Here is a 16,386-nt window from a genome sequence, read left to right on the forward strand (position 1 = left end):
CAACTTTATCGGTTGATTCACAGCATTAAATGACTTCCAAACATAGCAAAGGTTATAATCTAGTTATCGCAATATCCGCAATACCCCTGTGTCTAGTTAAGTTTAGGTTAAAGAATTGGGCTAGGTCTTTTTGTCCCAAAAAACCTTTGAACTTCACATAGTACAGCAAACAAATTCTTCGTGCCACTGTACCAACAGCAGGCATGGTTTTGAGCGTGGCTGCAGCTGCAGTCAGACCCTTCTCAATAGGAGAGCAGAATCACATTACTGAAGCATGATGGGAAAGATTAAGACCAATAGGACAGCAGCATCTTATGGCGCGACATTTTAAAACAGAAAGCAGGAAGTACATACGTATCTTTTACAGTACCGTATAGCAGGGGTCCCCAACCTTTTTTGCACCACAGACCGGTGTGATTTGAGTCTTTTTTTTTCACCGACCGGCGTTCTGTCAAATTTTACACCCTTATAAAATTTTACTCCTAAAGCTTTTGTGGCAGTGAAAAAGCCCTCTTTTATATTCAGTTGGACTCTCAATGTTATCCAACGGTGCTAAAAAACTATTTACATCATCAACATACATGTGCAACATGAAAATGGCGTAAATTAATGCTTAACAACACGGCAAAGTCGTTAGGTAAGAGAGCTGCTTGCAGTTGTTGTGTGCGGCTAACATGGCAAACGTAAGTTAATATTCCTTTCTTTAAAGAAAGTTTCAAGTGTTTACTTTGGAATCGCTGCATTCGCGGCCATTTTTAACATTACGCGCATGCAAAACTTGTCAGAACACAGGCAATGTGCGGCAGAAAAATACAGCAAATATAAAATAACATATTTTTAGCCCCGTCATGTTAAGTGCAGGGAAAATATAACTCAACCGCTGAATCAGTGGGAGGACTGAGCTTGTTTCGTTGAGACGAGATGGTCCCATCAATGTGTGATTGGAGAGTGAGAGAAGCCCGCTTCACAAAGATATAATGTTGGAAATTGTAGCACAGTTTTCAATGCTCTCCTAGCGATGTCAGAAAATTCCGTAATGACTTTAATCCAGAACCTCGGTAGAGTTGTTGTCTCAACTGTACATTTAAGGTCCCCGCCATTTGTGATCTCTACAAATTGATCCTCCTGTTGCACCGACATGCTCGAATCACTCAATTCACAAACGGGTCACGAATCCACTCCTTCGCAGTTCGTGGGTCTTTAGTGATTGGGAAGTAGTGTAGATTTTCTTCGAGGTTGTAGGCTCATCTTCTGGCTCGTCAGGTGCCCTTTTCCCCGTAAAAAATCTATCCAAAGACGTCTGTTTTTCAGTCATTCTAGTGTAGGGGCTAATTATTTCCGGGAAAAAATGTGATTCACCCGCCCTACGTCAGACGTTATTATCGTGGACAAGCGCACGTAGATATACAAAACAAGATGTACTGCTAGCAGTCCAATCAATGGATTTCTATGACGACATTCAATCCTGTAGTATTATATCTAGAGTAGACAGGGATACTGGTGTGGCCAAAGTTAATTTGGCCATTACGCAGCCGTTAATCAATTATTTCTTTTGCGGCCCGGTACCAAATGCGCCACGGACCGGTACCGGTCCACAGCACGGCGGTTGTGGACCCCTGCAGTATAGTGTTTTTGCTTCTCGTGACCTGAAATTTGTTTAACAAGAGGCAATATTTTCCCATTGAGCCTTGTCTTAACCTGAAAAGTACGCTTGTAGAGACCTACGTAAGTAGATGTACCAGTGTAATTGCTTTATTCACAAAAATTACTGAACATTATTTTAAAAATAGAATAATTAATAATTACTAAAAAATGATATAATTAAGACCTAGGGTCTAAATATGTGGACATAACATTTTGGGTCATGTAGGCCACACCTCTTTTTTTTTTGTATTACAAATTTATTCTGCGGATTGATAATAATCCCGCTGTTCTTTCTTGATTTATTACGTAATTCATTGTCTGACCTCTTTGAACTTTTAGCTCGTTACCCCCTAAATTTATTCACGCGTTCTGTTTCATTTTACATTTACCCTGAAAGTTCGATAATCCCTGTATTTGTTCTTGAGTTATCACAAAATTCCTTTTCTGACCTCGGTGACCTTTGATCCCAACTTTATACACCTCTTCTATTTTATATTACAAATCTAAGTTTGATAATAATCCCTTTATTCGTCGTTAATGTGTTTTTTTCTTGTGAGCTATTCAGTCTTTGTATGTTTTCAGCAATTATATTCAAACATGAATCATGTATTCAGAAACAAAAATTATTTTATTCAGAGTCTTTCATGGTTGCCTTTTTTTTCTCTTGTTGCAGTGTTGCAGTTGCAGCCTGACTTTGAGGAAAGCAATACCCACTCCTGTCCATTATGTGGGGATGCGTTTGATAATAGGAAAGGACAATCCAACCACGTACGTGGCCACCTCAAAAAGATTGGTCGAGCCCATTTATCAAAGAACAAATCCCCATTAATAGTACTCAAGGAGCTGATGTGTAACAAAAAAGAGTACTTGAGGGCCGTTCATATTCTAGGAAAGAGAAAAAATAATTTCCATTATGGTGCTAATCATTTCACGCCATCCTCCTTTGGATTCTCTCAAGATAACCCTGACTCAAAGGTGCGTGCTGATGTCAAACCACACATGCCTACGCTATCGGTGTCGGAAACAAACTCCGATAGAAAGCAACTGCAAATGAAGGTAGAGGAGCGAAATTCATTCACGGACACGACCGCGTTAATAGGGATTCTGAAGAAAAGAAAATGCCAGGAAGACACCAAACCTAAGGTGGCGTACCCTTCGTCCAAGTACTCGGGAACGGTCTCCTCCAACGGTGAACAAAGTTCAGGACCAAAAGTTGCGTCTTCACTGCCAATTCCAGTACCAGGTAAGAAACTGAAAGATGACCCTCTCTGCCAACTCAATACGTTCATACAGTGGTGGGGAAACTATTTCAGAAAGGGAGCAGTGGGTTTTTGTTTCAACCCATCAAGAGGACACCTTTCCACTAATCTGATGTCTTACAAGTGAAATCAGTTAATTGCAGTCAGGTCCTCAGACACCTCATTGGTTAAACCGTCCTTGCTGCATCGGTTGCAACAAAAAACCACTGCATCCCTTGAGAGCCAATTTACTAACCCCTGCGTTTGGGATATTCCAGAATTGGAGGTCATTTTACAACCCACCCTTTGAATTCAAAATGAAACTCAAAAAAATCTAAAAGAAAATTACACTAAGAAAATATTAATTACTATAATATTTGTGGAATCTGTGTACCGCAACATGCACACAACCCTGTATAAACCTTTTAGCATCAGATAATCAGATATGCTGAATTTGACATTTCCCCTCCGGAGCCCTGAAACTAACAAATAACTGACAAACTGCATGGAATTTGTTGAAATCAACTCCACCGACTAATTAAACCCCACTAACTCGAACACTAAGCCTAATGTCAAAAATTCCGAATTTCGGATTTAGGTTTAGCGTTAACAGCACATCGGGGCCAATGTAAAACAATGCAAATTGACTGCACAATGATCAACAACACACAAATGAATTGCACAGTGCAATAAACACAAAGATGGGGGTGGGCGCGGATGCACGTGCACAACCCGGAAGTACGCTTTACACACACGCGGTCAATTTGGTCACAAAACATGGCCGCAACTAAGCACTTTACACTTGCTCGGCCTTACAACACATCCCAAAGTTGCACATTTATGCCGTGAGGTGACGTGTTCGTTTAGCAACACGAATATGATGTAAGCAATAGTCGCCGAAGACCCGCCGTTGCTACCAAACGGCCACGCATGTACCGGCTCCAACCTATCGCTGGAACCCTCCAAAAGGAAGGAAAAATATTCACGTTCATTCATGGACGTACACAGATCAACATACCCTCGCATATCCCAACAGGTGGCTGTACTCGGACGTACACACTCAAAAAACTGATCCAAGCCCTTCTTTGATGTAACACATTAAATTTTTGTTTGATTTGCTAAAACAAAACTATTAAATACGAAATATATGTACATTTCATTGTGTCAACGTAATAATTTCATCTTCACATTCAGAACACAAAATGAATGAGTTTCATTTGAATTGGGACCGCCCATTGCGCATGTGCAAAGCAATGTGCGCTCAGCCTCCGTTCATCCCCGTCTGGACTTGCTTTTTCACCGACACATCTTTCGGCACTGCTGCGGGGTTATACTTTACAGAGACGCTCAAAGGTGCTGTAATCCCACTCATTGGTGAGTACGTGATTATGTAATATTTTTAAAAGCTTGCTGTGAAAAGACCGTGAGAAAAATTTCACCGTTTCACCGGGCTTGCTAGCTAGCTAGCAAAACTACACAAGGGAGAGTTTATATAACTTGTGGAATGCGACAAATGGCATCGGCACTCTTGCACCTCGCATAATCTATTATATCGTGGGGCTAAATGTAACGGTGCATTTATATTTTGTGTATGATTTTCTGTTTGTTGTTTAGCGTTTTACTTAAATTTGTTTTCTGTGTTCAGTCATTTGCTGCTGAGGATGCAGAAAGGACATCGCCACCACAGTCATGAGGATTTACACAATCAGAAGAGATGGACATGAGGAGCCAGAGGACGTGGGAATCGTGATTGAGGGCATATGGATAGGTTGACTGGACTCAAAGAAATTTAAATGTTATTCAGGTTCTGTTTTATACTTCTACATGTGTGTTGTACATATACTGTATATTTAATATGTGTTTGCAGTCGTTACAAATTGCACTTTATGGTAAGGTTTCATGTTTAATTGGAGCTGGTTATACCATGCCTTAGCCTTTGCAAATATTGTACTTATTGCTGTACTAGTACTTGTGCTACTTTGTTTGAACCACTTTTGAAGTCAGCAGATTACATGTCTAAATGTGATAGGTCATGCACTGTCTTCATCATAGAGGAAAAAACTTAAGAGAATGTCTTTCATCATTATTTTGATGAGTTCCATGTTGATACGTATACTGTAAATTGGGATGCGTTTTTGTTTTAAATAAAAACACTGACCAGATTTTGTGTTCTGTCTGAGGGTCAAATGAAGTATGAAAAAAAATATTTTAGACTATATTAATTTGAGTTAAACAAATGTAAATAAGTTGAGGTCAGTTAAAGTACTAATTTTATTTTGGCTGTATTTGATAAAAATGAGTTTGACGAACTCAATTTTATCATATTACAAGGAGGTACTTAGTTTGAGTTGGGGCTACATAAATTTAATGGATGGAAATCCTGCCCAAAATTTATTTGTGTTCATCCAGTGAGTTATTTTTTTCAGTGCACCCGCGCTGGCACACGTGAGTCCCAAAACACTTAGCGGGTGTGACGCGAGACCAAAACAGGAAGAACTATGAGCGGTTACCATGGAAACGAACACGTAGCAGGAACCTTCCTATCATTTTCTATTCAAAATGCTCCTCATACATGACTACAATATTCTTCATTCTACATACATTTTGAGGCAGTAACAAAATAGCAACGCACAGACACGAAGGAAACTAACTTTAATCAGATTACTGGTTTGGAAATGTGAACGTGTTAGATTACTTGTTACTGAAAGACGGTAATCAGAATACATTGACAATGCTGATATCTGTCAGGCTGTTTCAGCAGACAGATACACAGAAGTCATGGTTGACGAAACCTTGAGAAATGTGCTTTTTTTTTTTTTAGTTTCGCAATCTGTAGGACACTCGAAAAATGACTTTCACACCTTTCCTTGCTAAGCTAAATGATACCTCGATGTGTTTGTGTGGAAATGTAGTTCACCTACAAAAAAACTATTCACCTTCTCACCGAAACTTGCAAAATTCTTTACATGGCTATTATAATTCCCACTACTCCTTAAAATAGTCGCTATTTTCTTGTGCAACGATAGAAAAAAATGCATTGGTGCTAGGGACTATAGTAAATATGCTAGCTGGAGTCCACACGCTTTCACGTCCTTACAACGTCTACAGCAGCCTACGTGGTTACTCTCTATTTGCGCTTGCTGTGGGCCACGTTTCACACTGGACCGCTCTAGTGTGAAACAGCTAGTTTCTACTCCTGAGAAATGGTTAACATTAGTACCGATTTGCAACTCTTTTACTGTGATTATGCCAACAATTGTAAATATCAAATTAATAATGTCAGAAAAATTTGGCCACTGATCTATAAGCTGACCTAATCAAGCCTTTGATAGTTTATAAACAGTTATTGATGAATATGCAGCAAAAAATCCTTCAGTTTAAAAACTGAAGTTTTATTGTTCAAGAATTTTGAAGCCAAAATGTCACCCAATTCTGGAATGACCCATGGGAAAAAAAGTCATGAAGGGTTAGAGGAAGAATGTATATGGATGTGCTTTTTACAGAGAAAGGTGAATTCAACCGGAAGGTGTGCGTCCATTGCAAAGCAACTTTTCACAGTGGCGTTAGCCTGTCTAACCATCTGCGAGCATGTGCCAAACGGAAAAGAGCGTCTTTGCTTGAGAGAACTGGTAAGTGTCCAATTGAATCATTCCAAAAAGCATTGATGGAAAGCAGTGTTGTTAATCTTACTTTAAAAAATAATTAAATACAGTTGCAAATTATTTCTCCCAAAATGTAATTGAGTTAGTAACTCAGTTAGCTGAATATAAGAGTAATTAGTTACTTGGCAAAGTAATTGATTTTACTTTTCATGTTTTTTTTTTCCAATTAAGGAAAAAAAAATGTAGGTCACAATTTGTGAAGTTCAAAGGGTTTTTGGGACAGTCGCCCTAGCCCAATTCTTTACCCTAAACTTAACTAGACACAGGGCTATTGTGGATATTGCGATAACTAGATAGTAACCTTTGCTATGTTTGGAAGTCATTTAATGTTGTGACTCAACCATTAAAATTGCTGCCGTTACTGCATTAGTTCTCTTCTACTTTCTACACGTGAAAGTTTTAAAACGGTTTCATCATTTAAAGATAGATTCAAGTCAAGATTTTGCCGATTTAGGAGTATTTTAGATAAAAAGTTACATATACCCCTTTCCCACTGGCCCAAAAACTCGTGTCAACCCACTAACAATCGGCTTTTGGTAGCAGTGGAAAAGGTGCAGCGACCCGCCTCGACCCGAGTCAATCAACCCGCCAAGCGATCCGCGTTAAAATCACCTTGGCTCTGATCGTCATGCAGTGTGAAAGCAAAACCCCGGGTCAACAGTCAACACCCTAATCTACGTGGTGACGTAGGCTCTTAAGTGATGCGTTATAACAACGTGCCAGTCGCCTCCCATTTAACACGCCCCACAACCGCAGTTACGTCGATGCTCACAACAAAGCTAGTAGAAGAATTCACATCGCCTACGTTGCCTCAACACAAGCAGAGTGTTGATCCTTTGCTGCATTTCGACCATTTTGAGGGCAGTAAAAAGCATACAAACAGAGAACACAAACGAAAAGGAGGCTTCCATTTTGCTCTGCATTATTTACTTCCTTGAACTGAATGAATTCGGTCGCATTTGTCGATGCACTTCTTAGCGTGGTGACGTCACGTAACCTTACGCACGGCTGAGGAGGGGTGGGGGGTTAGACGGGAGAGAAAAAAAAAAAGACACGGCTTTTTTTGTCAGTGGGAAAGGTGCCAAATGCCAATTGCTAGTGGGTTGCATCGGCTTGGAAAAAATGCGCGTTGACCCACTAGTTTCAGTGGGAAAGGGGTATTAGGTTTGCTAGGAAGGTTCTCTACAACAGAGCCTTTGAGAAGTCTACTGCTTTAAAGTGCCTGTGACACGAAAAAGCATGTTTATTTCATAATACACGCGGTATTTTATGCTCCTGAATGATATGGACCACTTGGATGTGTGTGGAAGCGATCACTATATTTATTTAGTTTTTTGAATCCCGCGCCAGGAAAATGAGTGACTTCCGGCTTCGGTCTTGCATTAAGGAGGAGGGCGCTGTGACGTGTACGGTAGAAGACGTCCTCTTCACGCTACAGTGTACTGTTGTGTATGAGGACGAATGATTCAGCTGATTTTGCGGATTAATACGTTTATTTTTCGCATCACGCCAGCCAAACGGCTGCGGAAAAATCATTCTGTATGAGGGAGAGGCGTATGCGCCTTTTTGGAGTTTCAAAAGGTTCCCATTCACCATGGATATTTACTGTGGGACCATTGGACTTACGATGAAGTGAGTAAACATCTTGTTTTGTATTATGTCAAATACGAATACAGTGATTACAAAGTAAACACTACAAACGTCCTTTAAATGAAGGACTACTTACGTTTGATCATTGATAGGCATGTAAAAAGCTCTCCTAATGCATTAGCAGCAGCACGTTAGCTGCGTTAGCTCCAGCCACCCTCCTCTGGGGAACGAACTGTAAATTGCTCTCCGCCGGGCGGTTTGCCGATCCGCTAAGACATTCGACAACCGGGTCGTCATGTCAAATAATCCAGGATAGCTATGTGTGATTTTCCGCTTTGAAGACTTTGAAACATCACTCTGTTCGGGTTAGCATGTCGGCTAGCTGTCACGCCTTCTGGTTTGTTTACATTCTCCGAAGCCGGGGAAGGGAAATGACATATGTCCGATTTAGGTGTCATAAAATATCGTTCGGGAGGTGCGACAGTAAAGGTGAAGTCGACAGTTTTGACCATTATGGAGTAATTTTGCCATGTCGTCCTGAATAAATGCATTTTTATTATTTCATATTCCATTCAGCACAAGACTGTTATTTGTCATGACCATGCCATTTATTTAGCAATTGGGGAAAATACTTGGATAAATAGAGTATCCTGCAAAAATATTGAAGTAAAGAGACAGAAACAATGACATTTTGCCGCTCTCTTCGTCGCGTTTTCCTCGTTGTGAATAGTTCCCCCTCAACGGGCTGACTGGTCCTTCTCAAGCCATTTATATAGCTATTGGGGAAAAATACTTGGGTAAAAAGAATATCCTGTAAAAATATTGGAGTAGAGAGACTGAAACAATGACGTTTTGCGGGTTTCTTCGTCGCGTTTTCCTCGTTCTGAATAATTTCCCCTCAATGGGCTGAATAGTAAAATCGATGAGCCAAGTCTACCGCTGACGTCATCCACCTGTTGGGGACGCTAAAGCCCTATAATGGTAGGCGTGGCTAACCGGCAGATTAAAAGCCTAATTTCTCGTCATCTGTGCTTTGCTAAATTGTTGTATATAGTCGAATCGTCTCAAAATATGATTCTAATTCACATAATAATGACATTTTAGACTTTTTTTTCTCATGTCATATGCTCTTTAAAAACCCTAGAACACTAATGTTAAATTAGTTACTCCATCACTAATGTTGGGTATGTTTTACCCGATATATTATCCCCGATAAATTACAGTTTTCATCAATTTATGTTAAAAGTGAAAAACTGTATGCCAAATTGTAGTACTCTTCTTTATTTTACCAATTTACAATAACACATAAAATAAAAAAGAGGTACCATGGGGTACCCTTTAAAAAGGCAGCAAAATTTTTGAAAAATCAGGAAGTCCTTAATGAAACATTTCCTAACAAAAAAGATAATGGAGCTTAGAACTTGCTCTTTGGTCCACCCATTCCTGGGACATGTGAGCCTAGTCTGGTGAAGGCACAGTCTTCCTGCATCACTGACAACTGAGAGAGAGAGAGACAAAAAATGGCATTTTTTGAGAGGGGAAAAATTACCGAATTTTATTGAATATATGCATTTCCTTGGAAATTAGCATTAAGTGATGTTTATTCATGGTCATTATACTAATTGATGCAAATTATAGGACGTCTCTAACTTGCCTTATGTCTTACATGCAGTCGGTACAGGCAGGGTAGTAATGGCGAGGGCACACTGGTCGACCATTTGTCTGGTGGTATGGTCACCACACTCACGATGTCGTATTTTTTTTCTCTTATGACCTGAAGTGCTAGGCTCAATGCAATCACTATCATCTTCCTCATCATCATCACTTGATTCTGGTATATAGTCTCTATCACTGTCACTGTCATACATCACCTCTGCTTCCACATGATCAACATCTTCATCACTGCTTTCCCTGAACAGAAGATCTTGTATTTCCTTCTCTGTCAGGTATTTTACTGGTTTTCTGGACATCTTTTTTCTCACTCCCTGAGTGCTACAACTTCACTTGTAGCTAGCTAGCTAGCTAAAAGCTTCGCTCTAGTTGAAAACAAAAGAAATCTGCTCAGCTAACAATTAAAGATGTAAATTAACATTGGCTACGTGTTACTCACTTGTTAGCATGCCAGAGTAACCAAGCTTGAAGCAGAATGGCATCTGTGGATGAAATGGGGCAGAGTATGCGGCCAGTCTGAATGTTGTTTCTCTTGAAAAGTGTAAAGAGCGTCTGAATTAAACACACTAACATCGGGTAAATTTCACTCATACAATATTTACTCTCTATCACTAACGTCGGGTGAAAATCACCCGAACGCATGCCTCTTGAAAAAACTATAGCTTGGAGGAAGGAAACAAATATACCATTAATGACATCAGTGAGAAGCTTGAAGCTACCCAGGAACCCATGTAACTAAGACAGCAGCAACACAATAAAAATCACATGACAATGACTGTATGGGTGAAGATCACCCAGGTTTAGTGTTCCAGGGTTAAGATGGCAACTGTTTACTCACACTGGCAAGTGTATGATTTCGCATCTACTTCTCTATACATTGCTAACGCAGCCGAGTCTGTCATTTAACATGTAGTTCATAGGTGTAGTTTGTAGGCTGTCGGCTATAGTCAGGTATCATTGGAGCCACCAAGCCTAGCATCGCGTTTACAACGGAGTCACAACTCCCTCTTTCCCATTCCCGCTCTTCTCTCTCCGTGTCTCGCAGACTTTTCTTGTGTCATTCAACAAACGTAGTAATGCAAAGTAACGCACGCCTTTACATCCTCAGTAACAATAACAGCGTTGCAAAGATGAGAAATGTAATTAATTAGATTACACACTACTGAAAAAAATAACGCTGTTAGTAATGCCGTTATACTCTTAACGCCGTTATTAACAATACTGATGGAAAGGCAAAGGTCGGAAGAGTAACCAAAAATTTTACTCAAGTAAGAGTAGCTTTACTTCAAAATAATATTACTCATGTAAAAGTAAAAGTAGTCATCCAAAAATTGTACTCAAGTACAAGTAAAAAAGTATCCAGGGAAAAGAATGCTCAAGTAATTAGTAACATTGTGAGTAACTTTTTTTTTTTTTTTAAAACAATGGTGTGTTTTTTTTCTCTCAGCACAAATGTATTTATATGAACTGTTGTTATAATGATACTGTACAATAACCCATTATATAACCACATTAAGCCAAAAAATACAAAAAAAACCCCAAAAACATTGAATTCCGGTGAGAGAGAGAAAAAAAAGACAGAAATGAAGCATTATTCGTGCAAAGAGCATGAGTACCCTCTACTGGAGAAAAAAATTCCTAGTTTGAATTGTTCCTTCATAGTTACTATTATGAAATTAAAATGATCATATCTACGGTTTTCCATGCTTAATCAGTGCCAAATAAAAACTGGGAGAGATGTTTAAGTCCGCGCTTTCGAGTCATGTTGTCAAATACTTCATTTTTTACGGTGCTTTAAAGACGCCACGTGATTGAACAGGCTGGCGTGATCGTAGAACGGCAAGCTTGCGTCTGATTGGTTTAATGGAGTCATGTGATTATTGTAGCAATGTCTCATTGGTGAAATTTGTAGAGCTAAAAAGCTAGAGCAATTTTTTTTTTTTTTTTTTTAATCTAATATGTAGAATAAAGAGGAAAAATGTAACAACTCTTGTGCTGCCCAAAGTAGCGAAGTAAGAGTAGCGTTTTTTTCTTCACAAATCTACTCAAGTAAAAATAAAAGTATGGCTTATTAAAACTACTCTTAGAAGTACATTCTCAAAAAGTTACTCAAGTAAATGTAACAGAGTATATGTAACGCGTTACTACCCACCTCTGTGGAAAGGTTTGTAAAACATTTCAAATGAATGGTTTTTTTCAGAGTTCGATTGTAAAGCGAGGAGGCAGCGTTTGAGGACCAGCTCAAAGAAGAAAATGCTTACGTTAACACAAACTCCAGAGGAAATGTACAGACTGACATGCAGGTAACATATTTATTTATTTATTTTCTTTTTTTTTTTTTTTTATGAATGCCCCTTTTGTATGTCATCATTTTTTTGTACTAAAGGACCACTTTTAAATTTTCACACAAGCTCGGTGATGTCCAAATTGATTAATGCGTGTAAAATATTTATTCGGAATAAGAAAATACGAATTAATGCCGATTTGAACAATGATTTATTCAAATGGATTCAGCTATGAAGCCTGTCATTTGATACTGAATGTAGAATGGTTTTACGAAAATAATTTTAAAAAGCACATTATGTAATATAATAAACATAAACAAAATACAATGTTAAATATAGCATTTATGCTAAATTCATATTGAACCTTTTCCTGCTGTATTAAATGTTAAAAAAGCCAATAATTTAATAAGATTTAGATTATTAACATTTTTCGTATTTTTTTCTATATACAGCATATACTCCAAAATAGTTTTGTATTAAATTTGTGCAATTACATTTTTGCATTTTTAATTTGACTTTTGTGTTGTATTTTCATATTTATACCTATATAGTAAAATGTTCAACTATTATTTGACATTTAATAAATGTAAAATGTAATGATTTTACCAACATATTTCTATTCCTATACAATCAGCCAATGGATCTTTTCCAGCCCCTCCCAGTTAAAAAAGATTGGACGTTTATTGGCGTCAATGGCAGCCAAAGAGTTGAGCTATGAGCAGTCACAAAACACAAAAATACATCAACAAAATTCCCAGAGCAAAATACTCACAAGCTTCTCTTATTTGAATTTTTATTTGTTCTTCTGCTTCCCTTCTCCAAATTATTACAATTAGATTTAATTTGCCTATTGAAGTTTTTTCTTTAATTCATTTTATTCATAATTATCTGTATATATAATTTTTACTCATAGTACTGTTGTCACGATACTAAAATTTTCAACTCTAAATTGATACTCAAAAATGCACTCAATACCATTTTCAGTTTTTATTTTTTTATTTTTTTTTAATGTTTTAATGAAGTCTTTTATTGCCATTGACTTTGATACACCAAATCATGTGGGTCTTAACAATTAAATTAAAACTCTTTGAATAGGTTTGTCACTAGTAGATGTCCAAATCCATTTAAAGTGAACGTTCGTTGATTCGCTGCCATCCTTCTCACTTCAAATGAACTGGACGTCAATGGCAGCCAATGTGTTAACAAATGCAAAATTATACTCCACTACTATTAAAAGTTATCCAAAATCAAATTTGACAACAAATTCTGATGACCTGTGGTCATGCAAATGGAAATAAATGAGTATCGATACTTTTGCAATCAATTATTGTATGGGGATACAACATTTCAGTATCTGTACTTTGATAATTTTGACAACCCTAACTCATAGTTATTTAAAAATAAATATATATGGCGGAAAACACAGACAAGACTGAAAAAGCAGTTTCTGCTCTTGCAACCCTCTATAAAATAAACTGCTGTATTTTAAGCCAAAAATAACTGTTGTGTTTGATAGAACAATGTCTATATGCTGCCAGAGCAGATTAATGGCACATTACTATTTTTAATTTGGCCGTTTTACCCTGAAAACACCCGTTTACAGACGTCGCGCAACCGCTTTTGTTTCAACCCAGCCATAAAACGGAGGTAATTATATCTATTATTCAAAATGCCTGTCATTTTTAGCTTAGAATCATTAATTGATGTCTAATATTTCGTTAAAAAAAAAAAAAAAAACAGCTTCAAAAAATTATTCACTCGCATATTTAAACTTTTAAACAAATTACGTCACAATGAAAAAAATGGTGTCTGTAAAAAAGTCATGGATATCTACCTCATAACTATCACTTAATTGTATTTTTTTGTTACTATCACATTTTCTCTGATATGGTAGATGATAAGTAATTGATCCAAACAAAGAAAAAAGAAAAAACAAAGTTTAAAAGGGTAAATATATGAAAAACAACATCTTGACTACCCCTTGATGTCTGCGATTTCTGCATCGCGACCCTTGTTATATTACCATGTTTCACCCATAAAATCCCCAAAAATTCCAGCTGTGGCCATTCACAGCTGTGTCTTGACACTCAGTGATACATGCTACATGGAGTTTTTGGATCGAAACAAGGTAAGTACGCGATAATATCTCATTAAAGTCATGGCGTCTTTAATTCTGCTCTCGCGTGCTCTCACCTCCATATCGGGTTTTGCTGTTTAAAAAGAGATTTTTAAAAAATGCCCTCCTGTTCAAAATTTTTCTTCCCCCAGAAAATATAGATTTTAAGCTTTCAAATGATGTATCACACATGCATATCGGACAATTTTGAAAGTTGGCCAAATTGGGGGTCTCAGAGCGGAACTTCAAGTCACCTGAGTGTTTTCCGCCATATTTACTTTTACTACAGGTAGTTCCCGTGTTACGACGGACCAGAGCGCGATTTAGTCAAAATGTATGACTATTTCCGCCTGAGTACCATCGTTTTTATTTATTATTTTAATGTTGACTTTCGTTTTGTGATGCATGCTTTTATTTTGGCACAGGAAGTGAGTGCATGTACAGACACGCGCCGCCCACCTCACACACGGCGCACGAACACATGAAGAAGCAGCCTGAAGAGGTGACAGCCTGCGCGCACATTTGTTGCTTGTGAAGCATCCATAGGCGACAGCTGTATATAACGACTTTTGTACTGTTCATTCTGCGTTTTCAATTGTGGGGGTGAGTTTATGTGATTGTTTTTGATGATGTGCGGACGCTAACTGATACATGCTTATCGTTTGTTATTGCTGTATCAGCAGCTACTTGTCAACGCAAATTTGAATTGTTGTTATTGAAGATAAGACTGATTTAATTTCATTTTATTTTAGTTTTATTCTGCAAGTGTTGATGTCATGAGCAGCTGAATAAAGTAAGCAAACCACACAGATGTCTGACAATGTCAATTCGGAGCTTAGCTCACAGTCTAGCTAGGACTTAGCGACAACGTCTGGCAAGGACAGTACAATGATGCTTAATACATGTTTCTGCATATTATATATTTAATTTAGAGGGTGTTTTGAGGTATTTCATGGATTAATTCCGATTTACGCGAAAATCCGGGTAACATCGCCAGCGCATGAACGGAACTCGTTCGTAAACTACCTGTGTGAGTTTTATGTACTTCAAACAGTACACTTGTGGACTACAGTACAGGTAGTAGGTACTGGTTTACGAACGAGTGCTGTTCCTCTAAATTGAAAAAATAAAAATCAAAAAAACATGTATTATACGTCATTGTACTGTCCTAGCCAAGACGTTGGAGCTAAGTCCTAGCTAGACAGCGAGCTAAGCTCCGAAATGACGATATCAGACGTCCGTGTGGTTTGCTAACGTTAACACTTGCAGAAGGAAACTAAAATAAAATGAAATTAAGTCAGTCTCAACTTCAATTCCAACAGTTGTTTACAAGTAGCTGCTGATACAGCAGTAACAAACGATTAGCATGTACCATTTAGTGTCCGCACATAATCAAAAACAATCACATCAACTCGGCCCAAATATTCGACCACAATTGAAAACGCACAATAAACAGTGCAAAAGGGGTTACAGTATATACAGTTGTCTCTTCTGGATGCTTCACAAGCAACAAATGTTCGCGTAGGCTGTCACCTCTTCACTCGGCTGAGCTCTTCCTCATATGTGCGTGTGTGGGATGGGTGGCGTGTAAATGCTCTCGCTTGCGGAAGTACAACCTGCTCTACGCTTCCTGCGCCAAAATAAAAGCATGCATCACAAAAAAAAAGTCAACATTAAATAAAATTAGGGCTGTCAAACGATTAAAATTTTTAATCGAGTTAATTACAGCTTAAAAATTAATTAATCGTAATTAATCGCAATTCAAACCATCTATAAAATATGCCATATTTTTCTGTAAATTATTGTTGGAATGGAAAGATAAGACACAAGACGGATATATACATTCAACATACGGTACATAAGTACTGTATTTTTTTATTATAACAATAAATCAACGAGATGGCATTAACATTATTAACATTCTGTTAAAACCATCCATGGATAGAAAGACTTGTAGTTCTTAAAAGAAATATTAGTACAAGTTATAGAAATTTTATATTAAAACCTCTCAATGTTTTTGTTTGAATAAAATTTGTAAAATTTTCAATCAAAAATAAACTTGTAGCTCGCCATTGTTGATTTCAATAATTTAATATTTAATTAATTTAATAATTTCAATGCTCATGTGGTGCTGAAACCCATAAAATCAGCCGCACCCAAGCGCCAGCAGAGGGCGACAA

General features: G+C 37.9%; 1 protein-coding gene across 1 annotated transcript in view; it reads left to right on the forward strand.

Moving 5' to 3' along the window:
- The window catches only part of znf644a (zinc finger protein 644a), a 43,956-nt gene that overhangs the window by 20,071 nt on the left and 7,499 nt on the right, over positions 1–16,386 (forward strand). Inside the window, exons 3-5 of the mRNA XM_057857858.1 lie at positions 2,318–2,887; positions 6,386–6,511; positions 12,006–12,108. Of these exons, the coding sequence (XP_057713841.1) occupies positions 2,318–2,887; positions 6,386–6,511; positions 12,006–12,108 (799 nt within the window). The remainder of the gene's footprint in view (positions 1–2,317; positions 2,888–6,385; positions 6,512–12,005; positions 12,109–16,386) is intronic.

This window comes from Corythoichthys intestinalis, chromosome 14 (genome assembly GCF_030265065.1).
Source record: "Corythoichthys intestinalis isolate RoL2023-P3 chromosome 14, ASM3026506v1, whole genome shotgun sequence".
Lineage (NCBI taxonomy): Eukaryota > Metazoa > Chordata > Actinopteri > Syngnathiformes > Syngnathidae > Corythoichthys > Corythoichthys intestinalis.